Genomic DNA, 23,043 nt, shown 5'->3' with positions numbered 1-23,043 from the left:
GATCGTGTTCAGCATATGGGGCTAAATGCAGAGCTTGTGGCAAAGCCAACCATTTTGCAAAAATGTGCAAGATGAAATCTGTGCAGACACTCCAAGCTATTGATATTTTGTTTATGGGGACCCTTAAGTGCACACAGATAAATGCAATCTGTAAAAATGAAGAATCTTAGTACACAACCATGACTATCAGAGGTATCCCTATTGAATTCAAACTAGACACCGGTGCGTGATGCAAATGTCCTGCCACTTGAACAAATCAGAAAGCTACCTGGTGATGTCATACTCAAACCCACAGAGACCATGCTAGTGGCATATGGCGGGGCAAGGATCAAACCGGCTGGTTATTCATTCCTGAAGTGCCACAAGGGACAAAAGGAATCAAGGCTGTTGTTCTTTGTTACGGAACAGTCAACACCACCAATACTGGGCAGAGCTGCATGTGAACAACTGAATCTGGTCAAGCATATTGAGCAGGTGAGAGCAACCATGCCTGCTACAAAAGATGAACTGGTGAAGCAATATCCAGAGGTGTTCCAAGGGCTTGGAGAATTCCCAGGTGAGCATCACATATACGTTGATCCAGAGGTTCCTCCAGTGGTTCATGGATGTAGAAAGATTCCCCTGGCCATAATGGACAGACTAAAAGAAACAGTCTGGTGGTAACTGAAAAGAAAAATGGCTCGCTTAGACTATGTCTTGATCCTCATGAACTAAATAGGGTAATCAGATGCCAGCACTACTCCATACCAACACCAGAGGATGTACAGAGCAAACTGGCTGGTAACAAACTGTTCACGATTTTGGACAAAAAGGATGGGTACTGGCAGATTAAGCTAGACAAAGCTTCATCATTGCTGTGTACTTTTAACACACCTTGGGGACGCTTCAGGTTCAAACGTCTTCCATTTGGCCTAAAATCCTCCAGTGAGGTGTTCCAGCAAAAGAACAGTGAAGCCTTTGGTGACATAAGTAGTGTGCATGTGATTGCCGGTGATGTGATCATTGCAGCGGTTGATGAGAGGGAACACACAGAAATTCTGCACAAAGTGATGGACAGAGCCAAAGAACTGAACATCAAGTTCAATGCGGACAAAATACAGTACAAAGTCACAAAAGTGAGATACATGGGCCAGATAATAAGTGCAGATGGCGTTCAACCGGATAGTGAAAAGGTAGAAGCAATTGTCAATATGCCCGCTCCAGAAGACAAAAAGGCCTACAGAGACTGCTGGGCATGACAAAATACTTGTCACAGTACATAAGGAATGAAGCAGTTTTGACTGCTCCATTAAGACAGTTGCTGAGAAAAGACTGAGCATGATGCAGCACTAGACAGCTTAAAAAAAGCACTCACTGAGGCTCCCGTGTTAAGGTTTTTTGACCCGAACCAGCAAATTGTGCTTCAAGCTGACGCATCAAAAGACGGCCTCGGTGCATGTTTACTGCAACAGGAACGCCCAGTCGCATATGCCTCAAGAGCACTGACAGATACTGAGCGCAATTATGCGCAGTGGTTTTTGCCGCACGTAAATTCCATCAGTATGTTTTTGGAGCATCTGTGATTGTACATTCTGATCACAAGCCGCTGAAGGCAATTTTCACAAAGCCTCTGAGTCAAGCTCCAGCCCGTCTGCAAAGAATGCTTCTGCAGTTGCAGCATTACAATCTGCAGGTGAGCTACACCGCAGGAAAAGACATGCTCATAGCCGACGCCCTGTCTAGGGCATTTCTGTCTGGGGCCAGACTGCATGACGAAAACATGGATGGTGAGGAAAGAGTAGTTTATGCTATGGAATCCCCTGAGGCCATGGGCACTGAAATGCTTGAAAGGCTCAAGTCAGAGACAAAAGCAGATGAAACATCTTCAAAGCTAAGAGAAGTGCACCAGCGAGGATGGCCTGTCCACAAGAAACAGCTCGACAAAGATCTGAGGAGTTACTGGCCCATCAAAGACACAATAAGAATCTGTGACGGATTGATAATGACAAATGACAAATTCATCATCCCAAGAGGGATGCGGCTAGTAATACTGGAAAGACTGCATGTAGCTCATCAAGGAGTACAATGCACCAAGGAACATGCAAGGAGATACTTGTACTGGCCAGGCATGTCTACAGAGATCCAGAACATGGTCGAAAGATGTACAGTGTGCCAGCAGCTAATGCCAAAGAACCAAAAAGAGCCATTGAAACCCCATGAACTGCCAGAGCTTCCATGGTACAAGTTGGGTGTGGATATATTCAAGCTCAAAGGTCGGTCATTTCTCCTTATTGTTGATTACTTTTCAAAATACACAGAAGTTCAACAGATTCCTGACAAAGCCGCACACACAGTAGTGGGGAAACTGAAAGCAATATTTGCTAGGCATGGCATACCCAAGGAGATTATAAGTGATCATGTGCCGTTTGCTAGTGCAGAGGTGCGTCAGTTTGCAAAAGACTGGGGCATAAACTGGAAATATTCAAGCCCAGGATACCCACAGTCTAACGGGATGGCAGAGTGGTCCATAAAAACAGTCAAGCTAATGCTAAAGAAAGCTGAGCAAGCTCAGACGGATCCACATCTTGCACTTCTAGCACTGAGAAACACCCCGGTGACTGGTCTGGGATACTCACCAGCTGAAATGCTCATGGGCCAGGTGTTGCTCAGCACTCTCCCAATAGCCAATGGGGCTCTAAAACCAAAGCACCCTAAAGATGTAAAGAAAAGGAACACCAACAGCAGAGGCAAGCACATTACTACAACCAACATGCCAAACCTCTGCCTGTGATTCAGCCGGGATCAGTCGTTAGGGTGGAAACATCACAGGGTTGGAAACCGGCAACGGTGACAGGACAAAGGCCGGAGCCACGTTCCTACAACATTGTGACGGATTCTGGTCAGACATACAGGAGAAATAGGAGACACTTGCATGCAAGCAAAGAAAAAGCTCTACAAGGTGTTGCGGAGGAAGCTGAAGGAGCTGACACAGAACGGTCAGTCCAGAAGGACAATGTGCAAGATCAAACTGTGGTGGCTGAAAACACTGAGCAAGGATATTGTACTAGGAGTGGGAGGTTTGTAAAGAAGCCAATTAGATTCAGTGATTTCGAAATGGGCTAAGAAGGAGATGAAAAAAAAGGAAGTTAGAAAATAAATTATGTTTGTGTTTTGAGTGTATCGGTTGAAAGACAAGTAAACATGTAAGCAGGTGCAGTTTATTATTCCAGTTGTTTTGAACTGTACAATAATTGAGTGGTCATACTTGTTTATTACATGTTGGTGAATGAGTATTTTTCTTTTCCTGCATTTTCTCTTAAATGTCCTAAAAAAGGGGAATGTAGTATATGCGGGTGCATATAGGCTATTAAAGTAACTACGTCTGTGATTATTGATGCTATCACATCAACGTCCCACTGGAGGGCAGTGTTACAAAGTTTAAGGAGGCAAGTTGTTACATCCTGCATAGGTGTTTTTCGGTGGTGGCATTAAAAAATGACTAATAAGCACAGTGGTCTCCTCTCATGCCTTATTAATAAAACCCACATACAAAGGGGAAAATGACAAAACCTGTATTAAGGACTGTAAAAAATGGACTAATGAAGCAGAGTGGGATTTACAAGCCTGCTTCGAATGCACTGATTGGAGTGTTTTTGAAACTGCTGCCAAAGACCTGGACGAGCTCACAGAAACTGTAACATCCTATGTCAGTTTCTGTGAAGACGTGCATTCCTACCAGGACCTAACTAACATACAACAATGACAAACCATGGTTCACTGCAAAACTCAGACAGCTCCGTCAGGCCAAAGAAGATGCTTACAGGAATGAGGACAGTGTCTTGTATAAACAGGCCAAATACACACTGGAAAAAGAGATCAGAGTGGCAAAGAAGAATTATTCTGGAAAGCTAAGGAACCAATTCTCTTCCAGTGACCCCGCATCAGTGTGGAAAGGCTTGAAAGACATCACCAACTACAAGACACCATCCCCCAGCACCGTGGAGAATCAACAACTGGCAGTCGATCTGAATGAGTTTTATTGCAGGTTTGAAAAAACACCATTAGCACCTCCAGCAACCCCCCTCTCCCCGACTCCTGCACTTCAGATCAGTGAAGATAATGTGCATCAGGTCTTCAGAAAGAACAAGAGAAGAAAGGCACCAGGCCCAGACGGTGTCACACCAGCCTGTCTGAAAACCTGTGCTGACCAGCTGGCCCCCATCTTTTCACAGATCTTCAGCAGATCACTGGAGCTGTGCGAAGTCCCTTCCTGCTTCAAACGCTCCATCATCATCCCCGTCCCTAAGAAGACCAAACTTTCAGGACTTAATGACTACAGACCTGTGGCTCTAACGTCTGTGGCCATTAAGTCATTTGAAAGGCTGGTTTTAGCTTATCTGAAGGACATCACCGGACCTTGACTGGACCCCCTGCAGTTTGCTTACCGAGCAAACAGGTCTGTGGATGATGCAGTCAATATGGGACTGCACTACATCCTACAGCATCTAGACAGACCAGGGACTTATGTGAGGATCCTGTTTGTGGATTTCAGCTGAGCTTTCAACACTATCATTCCTAACCTCCTCCTGTCCAAACTGACCCAGCTATCCGTGCCCACCTCCATCTGTCAGTGGATCAACAGCTTCCTGACAGACAGGCAGCAGCTAGTGAAGCTGGGAAAATTCTCATCCAGCACCCATACAATCAGCACTGGAGCTCCTCAGGGTTGCGTCCTCTCCCCACTGCTCTTCTCCCTGTACACCAATGACTGCACATCCAAAGACCCCTCTGTCAAGCTCCTAAAGTTTGCAGACGACACCACGATTATTGGCCTCATTCAGGACAATGACGAGTCTACCTTCTGTCTGACAAGAGGTAAAAGAGCTGGCTGTCTGGTGCAGTCTTAACAACCTGGAGTTCAACACGCTCAAAACAGTGGAGATGATAGTTGACTTCAGAAGGAACCCCCCTGCACACCCCCCACTCATAATGGACAGCACTGTAACGATAGTGGAGTCATTCAGGTTCCTGGGCAGCACTATCTCTCAGGACCTGAAGTGAGACATTCACATTGAGTCCATTGTTAAAAAGGCCCAGCAGAGGTTGTATTTCCTTCGCCAGCTGAGGAAGTTCAACCTGCCACAGGAGCTGCTGAAACAGTTCTACTCTGCCATCATTGAATCCGTTCTCTGCACCTCAATAACTGTCTGGTTCAGCTCAGCTTCCAAATCTGATCTCAGAAGACTACCGAGGATAGTCCGGACTGCTGAGCGAATCACTGGTACAACCCTTCCCACTCTCCAAGAACTGTACTTGTCCAGAGTGAGCAAAAGAACTGGCAAAATCACTCTGGACCCCTCACATCCAGCACACTCCCTCTTTGAACTGTTGCCGTCTGGTCGACGCTACAGAGCACTGAGCACCAGAACGGCCAGGAACAGGAACAGTTTCTTTCTTCAGGCAATTCATCTCATGAACACTTGACAAAAACATGGCACACAACACTATCATACATTTATTTACTTAATACACATAGTTATTTACTTTTCAAATTTGCACATAACATACCTGTACATACAAAATTGCACATAATCTGTACATACAAATTGTCTATTTTGTATGTTGTTTTTTTGCTATTTGTACATTGTCTATTTGTATATTTGTATATTATTCTTTTTATTTTCTGTGTCTTGTCTTGTCACTGTCATTCTGTTGCACTGTGGAGCTTCTGTCACTAAAACAAATTCCTCGTATGTGTAAACATACCTGGCAATAAAGCTCATTCTGATTCTGATTCAAATGGAGGCATACTTACATATGCAGTTTTGCACAGGACCACTACAGATATTCTTCACATGAGAAGAAACTAAAAACTTAGGAGCTGTGCTGTGATCGACTCATAAAATCATTAATCCATCTTCAGTAACCGCTTTATGCTGGTTATGGTTGCTATGAATCTGGATCCTATCCCAGGAAAAAGCACACGACATACAGGAGCATATCCAGGACATCCACATTCAGGAAAAAAATGTGAAACTTCAAACAGAGAAAATACCTTATAACCTACAGTAGCATTTTTGTTGCTATTATGGTCTGTGCTGGGAAGCAGCTCAGTGCAGTAAGTTCATTCTCATACACACTAACACCAAACTATGTCTAGTTTTTAGTCATTATTTTAGTTATTAGTCATTATTTACTTATTTGTGTCAAAAATAACAGAAGTAATTATGCACTTAACACTTCTCATTAGCCTTGTACACTCACACACAGGGCAGTGATAGTTTTAGAGGCCTGAGAGCAGACACAAATTGGAAGTTATGGTTTAGCTTCTTCTTTTTTTTTTTTTAAATCAGTGATGTGTTTGGCAGTGAAGAAGGTGAGGTGGTGTGAAGTTGGATGTGTTGAAACAATAACTGACTTGTAACTGTAAACTGTCAATTCTGATGGACAAATATAACCCCACTGACGCTTATTGTGTTGTTTTAAAAACTTGTTGTTCCAAGCTGAAAACATTTGCATATTGCATAAATTCATGTTGATGCCAAATTCTGAACCTACCACCTGCATTATGCAGCAAAAATCAAGATGCATTTAACCAGGTATCCTATTTTCAGGCCAGTTTGGCTGAGCCTGTGGCCACTCTAGGCCTGGATTCCTTTTCACAGTCTCCTTTTCATAACTTAAATGAAAAAAAGGAGAAGAAAAGGAGAGGAAGGTAAGGGGTAGTGAAGTGGGGCTTTTAAATGAAATATTTAGTAGCATGTTTGTTGAGCAGGCTGTGCTTGCTTAACTAGCAAGCCAACTAGGTTAGCTAGCTCGGTTTAGCTACTGGGTATGCTCATGCTGATAATAGTAGGTACTATTAGTTGTTTCAAGCTTGTTTAAGTCTCTGTTCTTCGAGCCTGTGATGGTGTGAACTGACAGCACACAAAGTTAATGAGGAAAGGGCTTTGCTGCCAAGAATCACACAGAAGATCTGAAACCTTAAAATTTCTAAGAATACATTTTCCCTATTGGGCTTGCCTGTATGTATGTTTTTTAGGACTACTGCACTATTCTACCAGAGGGCCCAGAATTCCTGGCTATTACCCCACCTGTATCTGCATCAATTTATACACTGTGCTACTGTCACTTGATTGGATGACTGGATAATTGCATGAATGAGCAGGTGTTCCTAATAAAGTGTTCTGTGATTTTAGGTTTTAACTCCCTCTGTAGTAATTATATGATTGATTTGCACACCATAAGTGATCTGTCTTCATGACATATGCATGGTCTTCACACTAAAAATTCCATGTGTAACTACACACACACACGCACCTTATTACAGACATGATGATAACCTGTATGTAGGCCATACTCGTTCTAGGAACTCAGTAATCAGCAATGGCTAATGATAGGTTTTGGTGAAACAGGATTACAATAATAATGAAATAGCCTCTAATTTTTTTGTTTGGGGCTATTACACTCATGCTCTAGGCTACTAGAGTTTTACAGAATTTTAGACTAACTGCATAATAGACAGCTAAGTCAAGAACATAGTCACCAAGTCTACAGTCTAGCAGCTCAACTCTGTTTGAGGTAATATCATTAAACAGGACTGACAGGTTTTAGCAAAAGTTCCAGCCCAACTACATCTCAAAAATAATACAAAATGCCTGAAACTAGCAAAAAATTTGTATTGAAAAAATAGGGCATTTTTCACCTTTTTCTCAGACTTTGGGGTAGCAAAAATCTTGCTCCAATGGGCCTCTATTAGTGCTTGTAGTAGTTTTCATTTTTTACCACTAGGTGCAATAATAACTCTATGGAAGCTGAGTGGCTGTGATCGCACAACATTTAGGAAGCTGAGCAAATCAATGGAACATCAGCTTATATCTGTCAAACAGTGACTTTTTTAATCTTTGGTGACTCAAAATAGGTAATTAGTATTTAAATGGATTTGAAAATGTATGGAGTCATGAATGAGGATTTTATGAAGATTAATACTTGTTGAATGGCTGATGGTAGGGCTCTGCCCTATAGACTGCCCTATGCTCTCCCCTATGGATGAGCCACCACTGTCTGTAACTCCCCTAAATACCCAGAAGTATTGCTTCTCTGACACAAAATATGTTTTATTGTTGTGCATTTTAAACTTGGCCAGTACTTTGTTTCATTTGTTTTTGGTGGATGACCTTAAAAATGATTGAGCACTTCCTGAAGTGTCTTTATAGTGAAGAAAAAATGCAAAACTTCTTTTCCCACAGGATAAAATGCAATCTTTACCAACATCTCAGTTCAGATTTCATTTTATAGCAGGTGAAATATAGCATAGTCTTTCTGAATGTGTGTACATGCAGTCCATATAAAATTACTGACATCACTGATTCAAATGGGACTAAAATCCCAAAGAGACTCTAGTAATAATTACATTATAAAACTAATCCAGTCTGAATTGGCCTGAAGTGTGTGCAGTATGGACTGCGAGGTGGAGCAGAGTGTCGGTCTGATGATCACCCACATGCATCAGGCTCTTGCCCACACATCTATAATAATGATGGTAATAGAAGGAGGCATGTCCATGGAATTACATTAACACTGCAGGTCATGTTTTGTTAACTTTACGCTGGCAGTGAGGATAATCTACACCGTTTAAATTATAATTCTCAGTTAAGAATTGAGGTTCAATAATTTTGGATTCATTCATTTATTCATCTGCAGTAAGCACTTCATCCTGTTCAAAGTCACAGTCAGGAGTTGAAGAGATCAGGAGCCTGGGATCATTGACCACAGTGGGCAGAATTAATTAGACTGATTTATAAGGGTGGCACGAAGCCATCTCACAGCTCCATGGTATCCAGTTCAATCCTGAGCTTGTGTTGATGATTTTTCTGGAAAGAGGAAGGAAGTGCAGAAAAAAAAGTATGGACAAAAAGAGAAGTTAAAGATCTGTATCTGCAGTCTGAATGTCCTGAGTGATGAGCTTATTGTGTGACATGTGCTGAATGTTACAGTGTGACAGTCTGTTGGTTTTATGTCCCAGTGCTAAGATGATCACACTGTAATAATAAAATTTGCTACATGTTTGATTACTTTGTGCAGTAAAGCAAAAGTAAAAACATTAATGAGCAGAATAAGGACTTTTGTATTTCTTAAACATGGTAGTTTAGATTTCCTGAATAAGAATGAATCTTGTGATTTGAATGTGTCTACAATGTGCTGTTTCTATGAATAGACTGAATCATTTTCATATTTACGTCATGTTCTCTGTTTCTGTTCCCTTTTTAGTGTTGGTTTCACTTGTACCAGTGGCCCATGCTCAAGGTAATTTATATATAGATTATTCTGTATATTGTGTAGGGTTTTTTTATTATTATTATTTGTATTGGGGCTAAGAAAGTTTGTGTAGAATTTGTCAATTTGTTACTCATTTATTTATTACTATTCACTTTGTGTTTTTGGTAAATTCACAATAATGATTTTAATAAAATATGAAAAGAATGACCAACAATACAAGATAAGATGTGAATATATAGTTTAACATGAGTTTCACTGTGGTTCTTTAATTAGACATAAATAAACCCTCTACTTTAGAGATGCATCAATACTGGTACTAGAATTTGTTATTGGTCCATTACAATGCTCATTTACTCTTTCTCATAAAAATGCTCCAATAACAACATACAAAGCCATGTGATACTATGTGACGTAAGCTTAGTGTATGTTGTTGCACTAATGAACAGATGACACAAAACAATAATGATCAGTTTGTATATTCACAAATTATGATCAAAGCAAAGCTGATGACTGTATATATGGGTGGACATAGTAACAGGAATTCAAAAGTAAAGTCAAAATGTCTCTGAGGCCTTCTAGTGACTGGCTGCAGTACAGTTTAACCCTGTGCATTCCCATGTTCCTCAATGAGAAATGTGGCAAATTTCCATCTTAAGTTACATCTCACTCCAATTATTTTCAGGAAAAGTGTTCTGTCATTTTCACAAATTGAGTTGACCCTGATATCTCCCCCAAAATCTTTCCTCATGATAAATGTGTTTTATATGAGCTATTTGGTCATAAATAAATGAGGTTGATGAGGTGATTAACAGTTTTGAACATTACAGTCGAGCCTCATGAACACAGCATTCACTTTCCAAGGCACTCCTGATGCTTTTGACAGTTTTGTACCAAATTCATGTCCTGTTCTGCTGTAAACTCTTCTAAACCCTCTAGACCCTCAGCAGGGAGTTCTTTCCGGTATATTGCTCATTTTGATAGCTAGAGCTTGTTGTACTGATGATATAAATACAAACCAACGTTAGTGAATGAAGTGATGGCTTAAACCAAGGCAGGTAACACTAGTTAAATTTCATACATTTTTCTAGATGAGTAAATACTTTGGAATATAAGGTCAGAATTTTAGATTTGAGACACAGCTCATGACAATCACAACAGCAGCGGAAAGTTTTATTAAAGACAGAGCTCATCAGTGTGTTTAATGTCACTGTGCATAAAAATCGCTAAACATTTTAGAGTTTGACTTGGAAGCCTGATGGACAGGGATGTTTTGGCTCCGACGTGCCATCTAGCGAATGTCGTTTTTAAATATTCTTAATGTACATTATATACAGAGCGAGTGTGCCGCTGCTTCTGAGGGCGCCAAGTATAATCCAGACCCCTCTGCTTCACATCAGGACATATCACACCACCCCAGAGTATATTATTTTTTCTATAACAACAGAAACTAACTTCAGTTTCTGTATCAAGGACTCATACTCGGTCTGAAAAAAAATGGCATTGATGCATCCCTAGTTTATGTCTAATTAAATTGTTCATAGTGTTGTTTAAAATGTCCTCTGTCCACTTGGGAATTACTTTATGTACATTTTTTAACAGAATGTTGTATACAGAATCCTAAAGCTCTTCTGTCCATAACACCTGATACACACGTGTTCTTTGGAGAGACTGTTACTCTCAGATGTTATGAACTGGAAGGAGACACTGCGTGGCCATACAGCTGGTTTAAAGATAATACCAGACTCAATGAATATGGAGGCAATTCATTCATCAATATCCAGTTTGCTACAAACTCTGACAGTGGTTACTACACCTGCAGGGGGCAGTTTTCAGAGATCAGTGATGCTGTTACACTGACTGTAGAAGGTGAGTCTGTGGTTTTGTTTTTGTTCTTAAAACCTTGTTAGTTTGAGATTTTGGATGTTGAACTGTCAGTAACTGAGTTCCACTGAAAGATGCCGTGCCTCCTTCTACTTCATTTATGACCTAATCTACTGATAGAAAAACTTTAATACCAAATATTAAAGAATGATATGTTTACAATGGTAAATGAGTTCTTCCTATGATTACTAGAAACATCCACATCAGTCTCTCTCATCAGCTGAAGTAAAAGTTACTCATGGCATTTAAACACAAGCCTCATCATCATCTCTTTACTCCACTGATCTCTGTTCATGCTAATATCAACAGAGAAATAATCACTGATTCATTCACTCACTGTTCTGTTGACTATATTTTGTGTTATGAATGTCTTTCTATTAGGACATGTAAATATTTTATAACTTGGTCCGCTGTTGTCTGTACAGTGTGTAAGCGCTCTTCTCTGTTTTGATGATGATTTGACAGCTCAGGAGCATCACAGACATTTTGATGGCTGGGATCTGATTACAAACTGAATTGATTAGGTTTATGTCTGTTTCACTACAACATGTAGCTCTCTAACAACTATGTGAAACCATACAGTTTGCAACCTGTTATGTCTAACAATATGCCAGCGAGTCTAAATTTATGAAACAAAAAAAAAAACATAAGTACATTTTGTCATTTATGGCCAATGAGCTCTAACAAGGCTAAGTAAGGTAAGTAAAACATTTGAGTGTTTGTTTATCAGCTAGAGTTATATATAGCATATTTGAGATACAGACTAGGGAATAGAGATGTTAAAACTACTTTAGCAAATAATTGAATAAAATAAACCACTCAGTGATGATGACAAGACAAATAAACACATTCCTAATCTCTCATAAAGATGTTTATACCTGTATATAACAACAGCTCTAACAGTGAACTCATTATTGTATGACATAATAAGATAATCTAAGCCTGATAATAAAGAGATTACAACTTGTTATTTAACAAAAAATTAGTCGTTATTGAGTTTTCTGTAAGGATAAGTTTATTTTACTTAATTTTAAATTAGGAAAGAAGTAAGCAGTTTCACAGTCAGAGGTAGAGCTGTAGTTTAAGTTGTTGTTTTTTTTTTTTTTTTTTTTTCCTGACAAGGGCAGAGGGGTTTATGTTTTGTGGTTTCTCTGTAAAATGACAAGCTACATTTTTTTCCCCTTGTTAACTAAAAGACAGTGAAACAAATCAAGGCTGATGAGGGAATGTCTGTTTTATAGCTGCTATAATGCAAGTGAAAACAGGGGCACACTTGTTATGTACATGCTCCACAACATTAAAAGTAACTACAAACCGATAAAAAGTGTGATGTCGTTCAATGACAAATGAAATATGAGAACTGAAATATGTGAAACTGTAAGAAATCATCTTCACTTTATTAGAGTTGTTGTAACTCTTTCTGGATAACCATCAACTGCAGTTTCATCTAAAGTAAGATGACTGAAGAATTAGGAGACAAAGAGCCAGGGTATAATAAAGAGATGGTTTATTACGCAAACTAAGACAACATATAGATAATGTCCAAGGCTAAAATAAGAGAAAAACATGAACAAGGAAAAAACATCATGACAAAAACATCACATCTTTCATTACATAATCATGTGAAAAATAGAAAATAATCCAACACAGTGTGTAATATAAATAATAAGTAGTTACAAATAATATATATCAAATGTGTTTAAATATAAAAATAGTACACCTGTACCCAGCTCAAGATCTAATCTTAATCACAATTTTTCATTTCTGTTAATTTTTGCAAATTCTTCTTCAACTATTGTTGCTGCGAGATCTGTTGAGTCACACTGAGACTGTTTTAATAATGAAGACATTTTTGTGAAATCAATTTAGTTGTAAAAATGACTTAAACTCAAATAGTAGTTACACTTAACATTTTAGTGAAATTAGTAAATTAGTAATTATTTGTAACTATTCCTTACTGTTTCCCACAATTCTTAAATCATCTTTATATATGCATGATAACAAATTCATCATGACAGATTAGATGCTCTATTTTTTTTTCCACAGCAATACCTAAACCAGTGGCATCCATAAATCCTGATAAACCGGTGTTCAGTGGAGACGCCGTCACTCTGAGATGTGACATACAGGATGAAAGTGTCTCTAGCTGGCAGTACAGCTGGTATAAAGATGCTTCACACAGTCGTGTCAGTAGTGAACAGGTGTACAGGATCAGTAGTGTTGAAGTGACCCACACAGGTAACTACACCTGTAGAGGAGCAGAGAGAAGAGGCTCACGCTCCTCACACTTCAGTGATGCTGTTACACTGACTGTATCAGGTGAGTGTGTGAGGGTTTTTTGGGGACACATGAAAATGTACAATTAGACTTTCATTCAAAAGCTTCTTACTGTGTATTAAATAAATCTACAAATGAATCATTTTGTATTTCCTGTGTAACAGAGAGACCACGGGCAGTACTGAGTGTATCTCCACAGAGCTGGCTGACTGAAGGAGACTCAGTGACTCTAAGCTGTGAGGTTACAGACTCCTCTACAGACTGGACATTCAGCTGGTACACAACTGTTCCCTACAGAGACGGCTTAACTCAAATAAAACATAATCGTGGCTATATCATGTATGTGGAGCTCCTCTCAGACAGCAGCAGAGGATCTGGAGGCAACTACACTCTCAGACCTGCTGCTCTGAATCACACAGGAGTTTATATGTGCAGAGGAGAGAGAGGAGAACCAGCCTTTCACACACAGTACAGCAATCCACAGCCACTATGGATCACTGGTGAGGAAAGTAGGTTTAGGTTAAATAGTGTAGGATGTGGATGTGTGACTGTAAGAAGTGATTCATCCAACATTTATTTATTAATACGTATAAGGCAGTTAAATACACCTAAGTGTTGGTAGAGTTTTTTCCCTTTGTGACACTGGTGACAAAAGCCATGTGCTGTCTTTTTGTGCTGTCTCCGCCCTTCATCTAGCCATTGGTTTATTTTCCTCAAAACAAAAATGAGTAAGGAGATGATTAAGGACATATGGGCATGGTGATTTTAATATAAAAGCCAGAAAGCCAGAGCAGGTCAACCGTAAACATGTAACTGAATATGAATATATTATCTGGAATGAACAGATAATGTGTTATAAACATACACTGTACAAAGATGTTGTTAATGGGAGGCACAATATTCTCAGGTTGTTTTGTTTGTTTTCAGAAAGCTTGCCAGAAAGACAAGATCATGCCTACTTCAGGTTTAAACACGAATACAAACACATATTTTAGGAGTACTACACACAGGATATGAAATATGCGGATGAATTGTCGGTAGTGGTGTGTAAAATTGTCTGATCATCCGTCACATTGGCAGGTACATTTCTCGCACAAGTAGGGCTTACAAAACTAGATATGTAAATTTGCATTGTTTAGTTGTACTCGTTCCACCCTTAATGTTCGTGATTACCACTGGCTGTACAAACATTAAACGTCACTTAAAACCCAGAATGCCACAAAAACCCAGAAGTGTGAAATTGGCTAATTGTCTGTTGCGTCGTTAAAATAACTCCCACCTAACAGCTTTTCATACAATGAAAGTAAATGGTGACTGAGGCTGATATTCTGCCTGACATCTCCTTTTGTGTTCCACTGAAGAAAGAAAGTTATACAACTTAAAGATGAGTAAATAATGACAGAATTTTCATTTTTAGTAGAACGATCCATACATACATGCAATCCAGTGCATACATGCACGTTATTGCATGTACAGGGAAACTTATTCTAATTCAATGAATGTGTGTGACTTTTTACGATTACATTAAAATATTAATTTAAAAAATGACTTTTTATTTATATGGATTATATCATTTAAAACAATGTTGGTAGTTTCTGTTTTTGTGAGGTGGCTGGTAGAAATTTTGAGTGGCCGAAAAAAAAAAAAATCAAATTGGCAGGTGGAGGAACAAGTTAAATTCAGACCCTGACTACACAGTTGCTGATACAGATGATGTCATTATGTTACACTGTTAATAAACACAATACAAATAGCAGAGCTGTAAAACAGGCAAGGGTCAAACACAGTAAAGTACAATATAAGATACCAGAGGGAAAATCGAAAAGAGTAATCAAAAGCAAAGGGTCTAAACACGGCAATGGCAATCACAAACTAAACATGGCTCTGAACTTTACATTGTGCAAATGCATGTGCTGGCGTGATGTAATCTACAATGAGGAAGTGACCAGAAGGTGGTGTGCTAGAGCTAGGCTAATACTGAGATAACAGTGACCTCTGGTGGTCATGTGATGTTGATGTGATGCCCTGATTGTGTGCACCTATTCCTAGTTTCACCTTAAACACTTTTTGTATTTATATCCTCTGTGTTGCTCTGTGTGTCTTTGCCGCTTTTTGTGCCTGCAGCAATTGCAAGACTTTCCTTATACCTAGTCCCAGTTTTGATTTTGTTTCTTGGTTTTGACCTTTGACTTTTTACAGCATTTATGATTATGGATTATCCGGTGTTAAACCTGTCTGTGTTATGACCCATGCTATGGACTGTGGCTTTGATTACCAGATTAATAAACATAATTTCTTGTATCCTCGTTGTATTGCATATTGCACTTATTCTTATTTACTTGGATTTCTTCTCTGTTTAAGGTGAATCTCCTCCAGTCTCTCTGATCATCAATCCCAACAGAACTCAACACTTTACTAAAGACTCTCTCTCACTGAGCTGTGAGGACCAGAGTAACTCTACTGGATGGACAGTGATTCGATACACACACAGTGAGGGAGTGTTAGATTGTTCACGGTGGGGATCAGTTACAGGATGTACATGTAAAATCAGCTTCCCCTCCACATCCCACACTGGAGTTTACTGGTGTGAGTCTGAATCTGGAGAAAACAGTAATCCTGTCAACATCACAGTGCATGGTGAGTCTTCATGTAGTGTGTTTACTGTTAAAAGAAAAGGGAAATGTTTAATCACAAGATATTCAGAACACCAAGAGTTTCCAACTGGGAAAAATTGGTCAAGAAGACAAAGACGTCTTTTTTTCTCAGCCATAATTCAGATACAGCTTAAGGTTTTTTTTAATCCAACACATTAAAACAGGGGGAAAAAATTATATTATCTACACACAACTTGTAGTGTGTGGGTTTCCTTATTGGAATCATATTAAGCTGTAAATGTAATTTCCTCTGTTCTAGATGGTGATGTGATCCTGGAGAGTCCTGTCCATCCTGTGACTGAGGGACATCCTCTGACTCTACACTGTTTATATCACTTCACAAAGCCCTCAAACCTCCGAGCTGATTTCTATAAAGATGGATCAGTTCTCCAGACACAGGCTACAGGAGAGATGATCATCCAAACTGTCTCAAAGTCAGATGAAGGTTTCTACCACTGTAAACACCCAGAGAGAGGAGAGTCACTGAAAAGCTGGATCTTAGTCAGAGGTGAGAATCCATTTAAAGATGAATTTAAGTACAACTGTGACTTAATGTGTTAAACACCTTATTGTATTGTAACTAATAGTGATTAGTTTATGTTCATGTACATTATGATATTTGTGCATGGCCTGTTGTATGTGTGCACTAGTGAGAATTTATTTATGCATTTGTACAGCAGGTTTAGCTAAAACAAACACTTCATCATTAATAATGTGTTATTATAATGATTATTTCATTCAGCGTCAGGTCCATCAGGTGTAGAACCGTCGGGTCCATCAGGTGTAGACGCTCCATTCTCAGTGCTCATGCTGATCAGTAGTGTAGTGACGGCCTCTCCGTATCTGCTGGTGACCATCATTCTGCTGGTCAAATGTTACAGAGCTCGAGGTAAGAACTCTTTCACTACGTTTCACATAATGAGCATAATAACTTTACTTAGTGCAAGAAAAACATTTTCACCTTAGGAAAAGTAGAAAGTATTTGACTCATTATTCTCATTTTAAAAGCAAAAATCCACATTTGAGTGTTAAAGCACTTGTTCTAAAATGTACTTACAGTAAGATTTAAATGTAAGTAGAATATGATGTAAAACACAACATCTGTTTCTGCTGAGGTCTGAGGGTGAATTTACATGTGACAGAAGCTTCAAGTGGAGTTACATTTTAACTTCACTAATAATGTACATTATTAAGTAAAAATACTAAAAATAGTGCAGAAGTGTATTTCATAAGTAGATGTGCTGACTTATCCATCATAGTAACAGGCGTTAGATAATCTGTATAATTTAGGTTTTAAAAGGAAGAGGTAGCATTTTAATAACACAAAAGGAAATGTTAATAAATTGTTTGTAATAATTGATGAATCTCTGACCTACATTTTGCAGTTACTGAAGATGACTGAATGAATGATGTTCATTTTCTAACACATCTTTTCCTGAAGCTCTGTCACTTGTCACTTCACTGTCATTCATAAGCCTTAAAACAAACACCCTTTAAACTGTGTTTAGGATGAGATCAAATGCAGTTTGGTTGCTTTTCTGCCATAAACACCTGGAATAAACTCTGAAATGAAACAAATAACTTTTTACTTTCTTTAACAGCTCACACTGATGAAGAGAGAATTGAGAATGCAGTCATAGAGGAGTGAGCAAAGTTCATCTAACAAAAGAGGATGCATTTACTGTAAAAATAATTTCATAATTTCTTTTTCTTTCGGGCTTTGCGAGGTTTTAAAATAATACTGATCGTTGTTCTGACTGGATTTGTTTAGCTAAAGCCTGCAAACCTCCTCATGAGGTGAAAGTTACCGTGTGTGTCGTTTCTAATAAAGCTTACAGGCTGCTAATGCAAAACTTTTGATGTATTGTCTGATTGAGGTGGTTGAGCTGTGCTTCTGCAAAATAACATCTGACATGTGGGAAATAAATGTGTCTGCTATTGGAGTGAGTTTAATTCCAACATGGTGACCTGCACATTAAAACCTCAAAACATTTCATCTACCTGTAACGAGGCTTAAGCAAACACAGTAACCTGTGCAAAATGATTGTTTTAAGTCCAGAAAATATAGAGTGATACTCTACTTTGTCAGTTGCTGGACCTCTGTTAACACAAATCACACCATCGTAGGGTTTTATTCTGATGGAAGGGAATGAGATGAAACAGGATTAAGTGCAAGATGGAAACTAGCATCGTTGGGAGGAAACTAAAGACTAGTAGGTTTGTTGTGTGCTAGGACATGCACTACTGAGATTTGCATTAATATACAGAGAGTGTATATGGTTTAAATTGCATTATTTCAGAATGAAAATGTGCAGTGTAATTTTTTCCAGTGTAGGTTGTATTTTCTGTATAGATGACTACAGTCAGAGTGTTTGGTGAAAAGCCCAGTGTTACTGGAGTTAAAGTAAGTGAAGCTTTGTATGTCTGCAATATAAAAACAAGTTCATTGACTGTTATCTGAAATATGGTGGGGAACTAATATTGTGTTTTGTGTCTTCTCAGTATTAGTTCTACCACTTCTGTATTTGTACTGCTGTGTTTTCTTCTATTTCTGTGTGAGATTAGCTCTAGTTGAATTACGAAGAGATGATTTCAAATCTCAGTTAGACACTGTTGTTAGTTTTGTTTGACTTTTCTGCTGTGATAAAAAGTTATACACTGAGAAAACTCTTGTGTCTATGTCAGTATCAGCATTTTTACCATTTTGTATTTTTATGCAATGATGTACTAAGCTAAAACATTTACTGAGCCAAAATAATAATAAAATAATTTGACCAAGACAATGTTAACTTTATTGCTTTGGCTTTTTTATGTTTTAAACCCGCTTCTGCTGCTATATTGTTGTATTTTCAATGTCTTATATTGTCTCTTATCTCTGTAACATTGGAATTTCCCACATGGGATTAATAAAGTGTTCTCTTAAAAGCAGAAACTCGATCCTGCAGTATTATTCAGTGTAAGTAGAGGATCTCAGTGCAGTAAAGTTCAGGAGTAAATGAGGAATCAAACAGAAGTGTTATTACTCTTACTGCATGTCTACACACTGGTACACTGATGTACAGGACTAACATAACACTGAAAATGTCCAAAACACAACACAGGAAATTAACATTACAGCAGTGGCAGTGATTCAGAATCCAAAGCTACTTATAAAGTAAAATACAAGGTTTCACTGTTAAATCCTGCTAGATAACTTCCTCCTAAGTGCATTTCTTCCCAGTCTTGGCAGAGGGATTAAACAGATTAAGATAGTCAGAATTAGAGGTTTGTAAATCAAGCTTGTTTCTAAATCATTGTTGTACATGAGCACTAACACAGTCTACACAATTGGGGAGAATTTTTGGTAGGTGTCTGCAGTGAGGAACATCACACACTTCTTCCAAAGGAAAATTGTAGCAGAAAAATAGTTTCATGCATATTTTACTGTATAAATAAACATTTATTCCCTTTTGTTACTGTAAGAGGCCACGCTACACCTCCAGCAGCCAGCAGAGGGCAGCAGTGGAGCACAGTGAGAGCAGCCATTCAGGAGAACTCAGTTACCCAGAATTCTCCAGGCTGATTAACCTGGATTAACTGCACCTGCCAGGCAGGATACTTAAGGCCAGGCTTTGACATGGTCCTTTGTCACACCTTTGTAGAGGAGTGACTGGTATTGTATGTCAGGGGTTTATCTAACGTAAGGTTAAACAGGGGGAAAAGGACAACAAGGATTAAACTAATTTGTAAAAGGAACTGAAATGTAAAGCAGAAAGAAAGCAGAATAAACAAAAAAAAGGGTCTAGAAAGAGTTAAGGCTTGGCCATGAAAGAGGAAATAACCTACACTCACCATCCACTTTAATAGGAACATCTGCCTACCTGCTCATTTATGCTGTTATCCAATCAGCTAATCATGTGGCAGCAGCATATTACATCAAATCATGTAGATACAGGTGAAGTCATCAAACATTAAAATGGGGAAAAAGTGTGAAAAAGTGTGATCTGAGACTTTAACTGTAAAACTTTTAACTGACTTTAACTTTCGTACCAGAAGGGCTGGTTTGAGTATTTCAGGAACTGCTGAGGAGTTTCGCACACAATAGTCCCTGGATTTTACACAGAATGGGACAAAAAAAACATCCTTTGTGTGGAGGATCTGCAGTCTGAAATACCTTGTTGATGAGAGATCAGAGGAGAATGACCAGACTGGTTTAAGCTGACAGGATGTCTGTAGTAACACATCAAACTTTGAGGTGGATGAGCTACAATAGCAGAGCACCACATCAGGTTCTACCCAGCCAAGAACAGGTATCTGAGACTATTATGGGCACAGGTTCAATAAAAGTGATGTTTGATGTGAACATTAGGTATATATTATTATGGATGGTGATTGTATGTTGCAGTTGAGAAGAAGAGTAAGCTAAAAGATTAAAAAATGATCTCTGAATACACACACATTTATATATAAAGTGAAAACTACCCCTGAAGAATTCTAAGTTGTGGGAGCCTTTTCCTATTTTGATATTTTATGTCCTGGTTTAGTAAGAAGATTCCTTTGAGTACACCATTTTGGTGTCTCCTTTGTTTTGTTTTTCCTGACTCAGCATTGTAGCTGTGCCTGCACCATTTGTAGCCCATATGCCTGGTGGCATGGTGGTAGCTTGCACCCCTCAGAGTCCTGCTTGGGGCTGGTATTTCAAAGTGTACCAATCACGCCCTAAACCCTGCCCTTAATCTTTATTTCACCAATATATAAACGCTGCTTGCCCAGTTATTTATAAGCAAGCAGGGGTTTTCACTCTGCAATTGGGTCCACACTGAACCGTCCTGTAACAGTTACCATATCATTTGTGTATGAGATTTTAAAACTCAGGTCTCTTGTAAAGAACAGCTGGCTGTTAGATGTCATAAGCTTGTGTTATGAAGGCAACTGAAGTGATATTCAGTGAGAAAACTCGCTCTGGACTCAGTTAAAGCTCGACATGCTCCATCCCCAACTCAGCTCCTGCTCCTCTGCGCTTACATTTATCATGTCAGCAGTAACAAAAATTAGCTCAGACCAGGGGTTTTGTTACGTAGGAATGGAACTTTTTCCTGCTACGTAGCTGTTTGTCCTCCACATAAGAGAGAACTTGTATACATTAAATTATTATAATGTGGCAAGTTTCATTGAGTCCTGAACATGAACATGTCCTGATTGATCCTAACACTGGCTATAACTAGTTTATCGCTATTGTGCTCATTAGCAAATGCAACTTAAACACACTAGCTAGCTAGCTAAGGGTGGAAAATGTAGCGAGCTATTAACTGCTTACCTTAATCTGGAATATAGCATTAATAGACAGTTCAGATTCACTGTCACTCATGCATTTCAGCACCTATACAATGTTCATTACCGGATATGATGACACGTGAAAAGTCGTTAAATATCAGCACACTGCATTTTTCAACTCTATAATGGGAAAAGCCTCTGGTTACTGAATTAGATGTCATTTTAAAAGATTAAAGATTGACTATTATTTACCAATGGTTCACTCCATTAGCAACACTGCTAAAGCTGCTAACACAAGCTAATACTGAACCATTAACATCACAGTGCAGGTGTAAGATAACTACATTAGCCTGCACGCCATTCAGTAAAAAAAAAAAAAAAAAAAAGTGACACTATTCGTTAAAACTGCAGTGCTGTAAATATTTAAAACTGTTATACAACAAATCCCCTGATATATTTCAGGTTTTATAAAATATTACATGACGATCCTGGCTTCAGGCGGACAGGGCTGTACCATCAGAGAAAAAAGGGGGAGTGGAACCACTTCTAAATGGCAAAATGTGCCAACTAAATGTTACTCACAGTGAGTGTACAGACCTTTAACAAAATAATTCTTCTTTTTACACAAAATGAATGACTGAACTGCTGCTTTGACTCTACCATAATAAAGGTGTGTACAGACTGTTCTCAATGTACGTGAGCAGATTGAACAGTGATAAGATATGTTTTAATTAGCTCTGATTAAATCTGTTACAGTGTGGAGAAGGTCAGGATTAAAATTATACTGCAGTTACCACTAGAGGGAGTCAAAGGTATTTTAGTTTCACTTTTCAATCACTGGCCACCACATGTTGAGTTACTGCAGCCTTCCTGTCAGCTCCAACCAGTCTGGCCATTCTCCTCTGACCTCTCTCATCAACAAGCTGTTTCTTTCTGTCTTTTTGTTTGTGTAATCTATATAGACTGTTGTGTGTGAAAATCCAAGGACATTTCTGAAATACTCAAACCAGTGTATCTTGCACCAACAACCATGCCAAGGTCCAGGTTACTGCATGAGGTTATGAATTGTGCTGCTGCTACATGATTGGCTGATTGGATAACAGCATAAATGAGCAGGTGTACAGGTGTTCCTTTTAAAGTGGACGGTGAGTGTAAAGTAGTGTACTTTTCCCCAAGAACTTAAACTAGCATATCAAAATATAGTCATGCACTTCTATTCAAATATACGTAGAGTTTACTTTAGTTATCCTATAATATCTATCACTCCAAATATTCTGTACATTACTGTGCTTGTATCAAACTTGTTAGTGTATTTAAAGGAACTTGACACATTATTAACTTGGTAGATTTGATAACAGTGTGAGACTTTAAGATCTCTACTGAAACTTAAGAGGCAGCAGCTCCCACACAATCATTCATTAACAAAACATTCATATCGCAAGCATGGGGCTTCTATTAATGCTTGTTTAAATTTCTGACCACTATGTGCAATAATAACTCTGTGGAGCACTGAGCACATGACCCCATAACTGCACAACATCCAGAGGCAAGTAATAATAATAATAAAGCAGGCAAATAAATTTTTCATGTAAATGAAATTTGTGCATATATTTGTGTTTTTATTTCTGCACCACTGAGCTTGTGCATGCTCATTTTTCATTTAACAGAGGACTTTATATCAGTGCCAATGTGAGATGAATGACTGATTCAATGACTATAA

The 23,043-nt window shown here is 38.7% G+C and overlaps 1 protein-coding gene across 1 annotated transcript; it reads left to right on the top strand.

Moving 5' to 3' along the window:
• The first annotated feature begins 4,457 nt into the window (after positions 1–4,457).
• Positions 4,458–16,631, top strand: LOC113525490 (B-cell receptor CD22-like). The gene is made up of 5 exons (XM_053233245.1): positions 4,458–4,505; positions 4,611–4,854; positions 13,186–13,458; positions 13,581–13,925; positions 16,330–16,631. The coding sequence occupies exons 1-5, from the start codon at positions 4,458–4,460 to the stop codon at positions 16,629–16,631; spliced, it is 1,212 nt and encodes a 403-aa protein (XP_053089220.1).
• Positions 16,632–23,043: the final 6,412 nt, after the last annotated feature.

Source organism: Pangasianodon hypophthalmus, chromosome 4 (assembly GCF_027358585.1).
Source record: "Pangasianodon hypophthalmus isolate fPanHyp1 chromosome 4, fPanHyp1.pri, whole genome shotgun sequence".
Taxonomy (NCBI): Eukaryota; Metazoa; Chordata; class Actinopteri; order Siluriformes; family Pangasiidae; genus Pangasianodon; species Pangasianodon hypophthalmus.
Note: the sequence above shows the minus strand (reverse complement) of the source record. Positions and strands in the feature narration are given on the sequence as shown.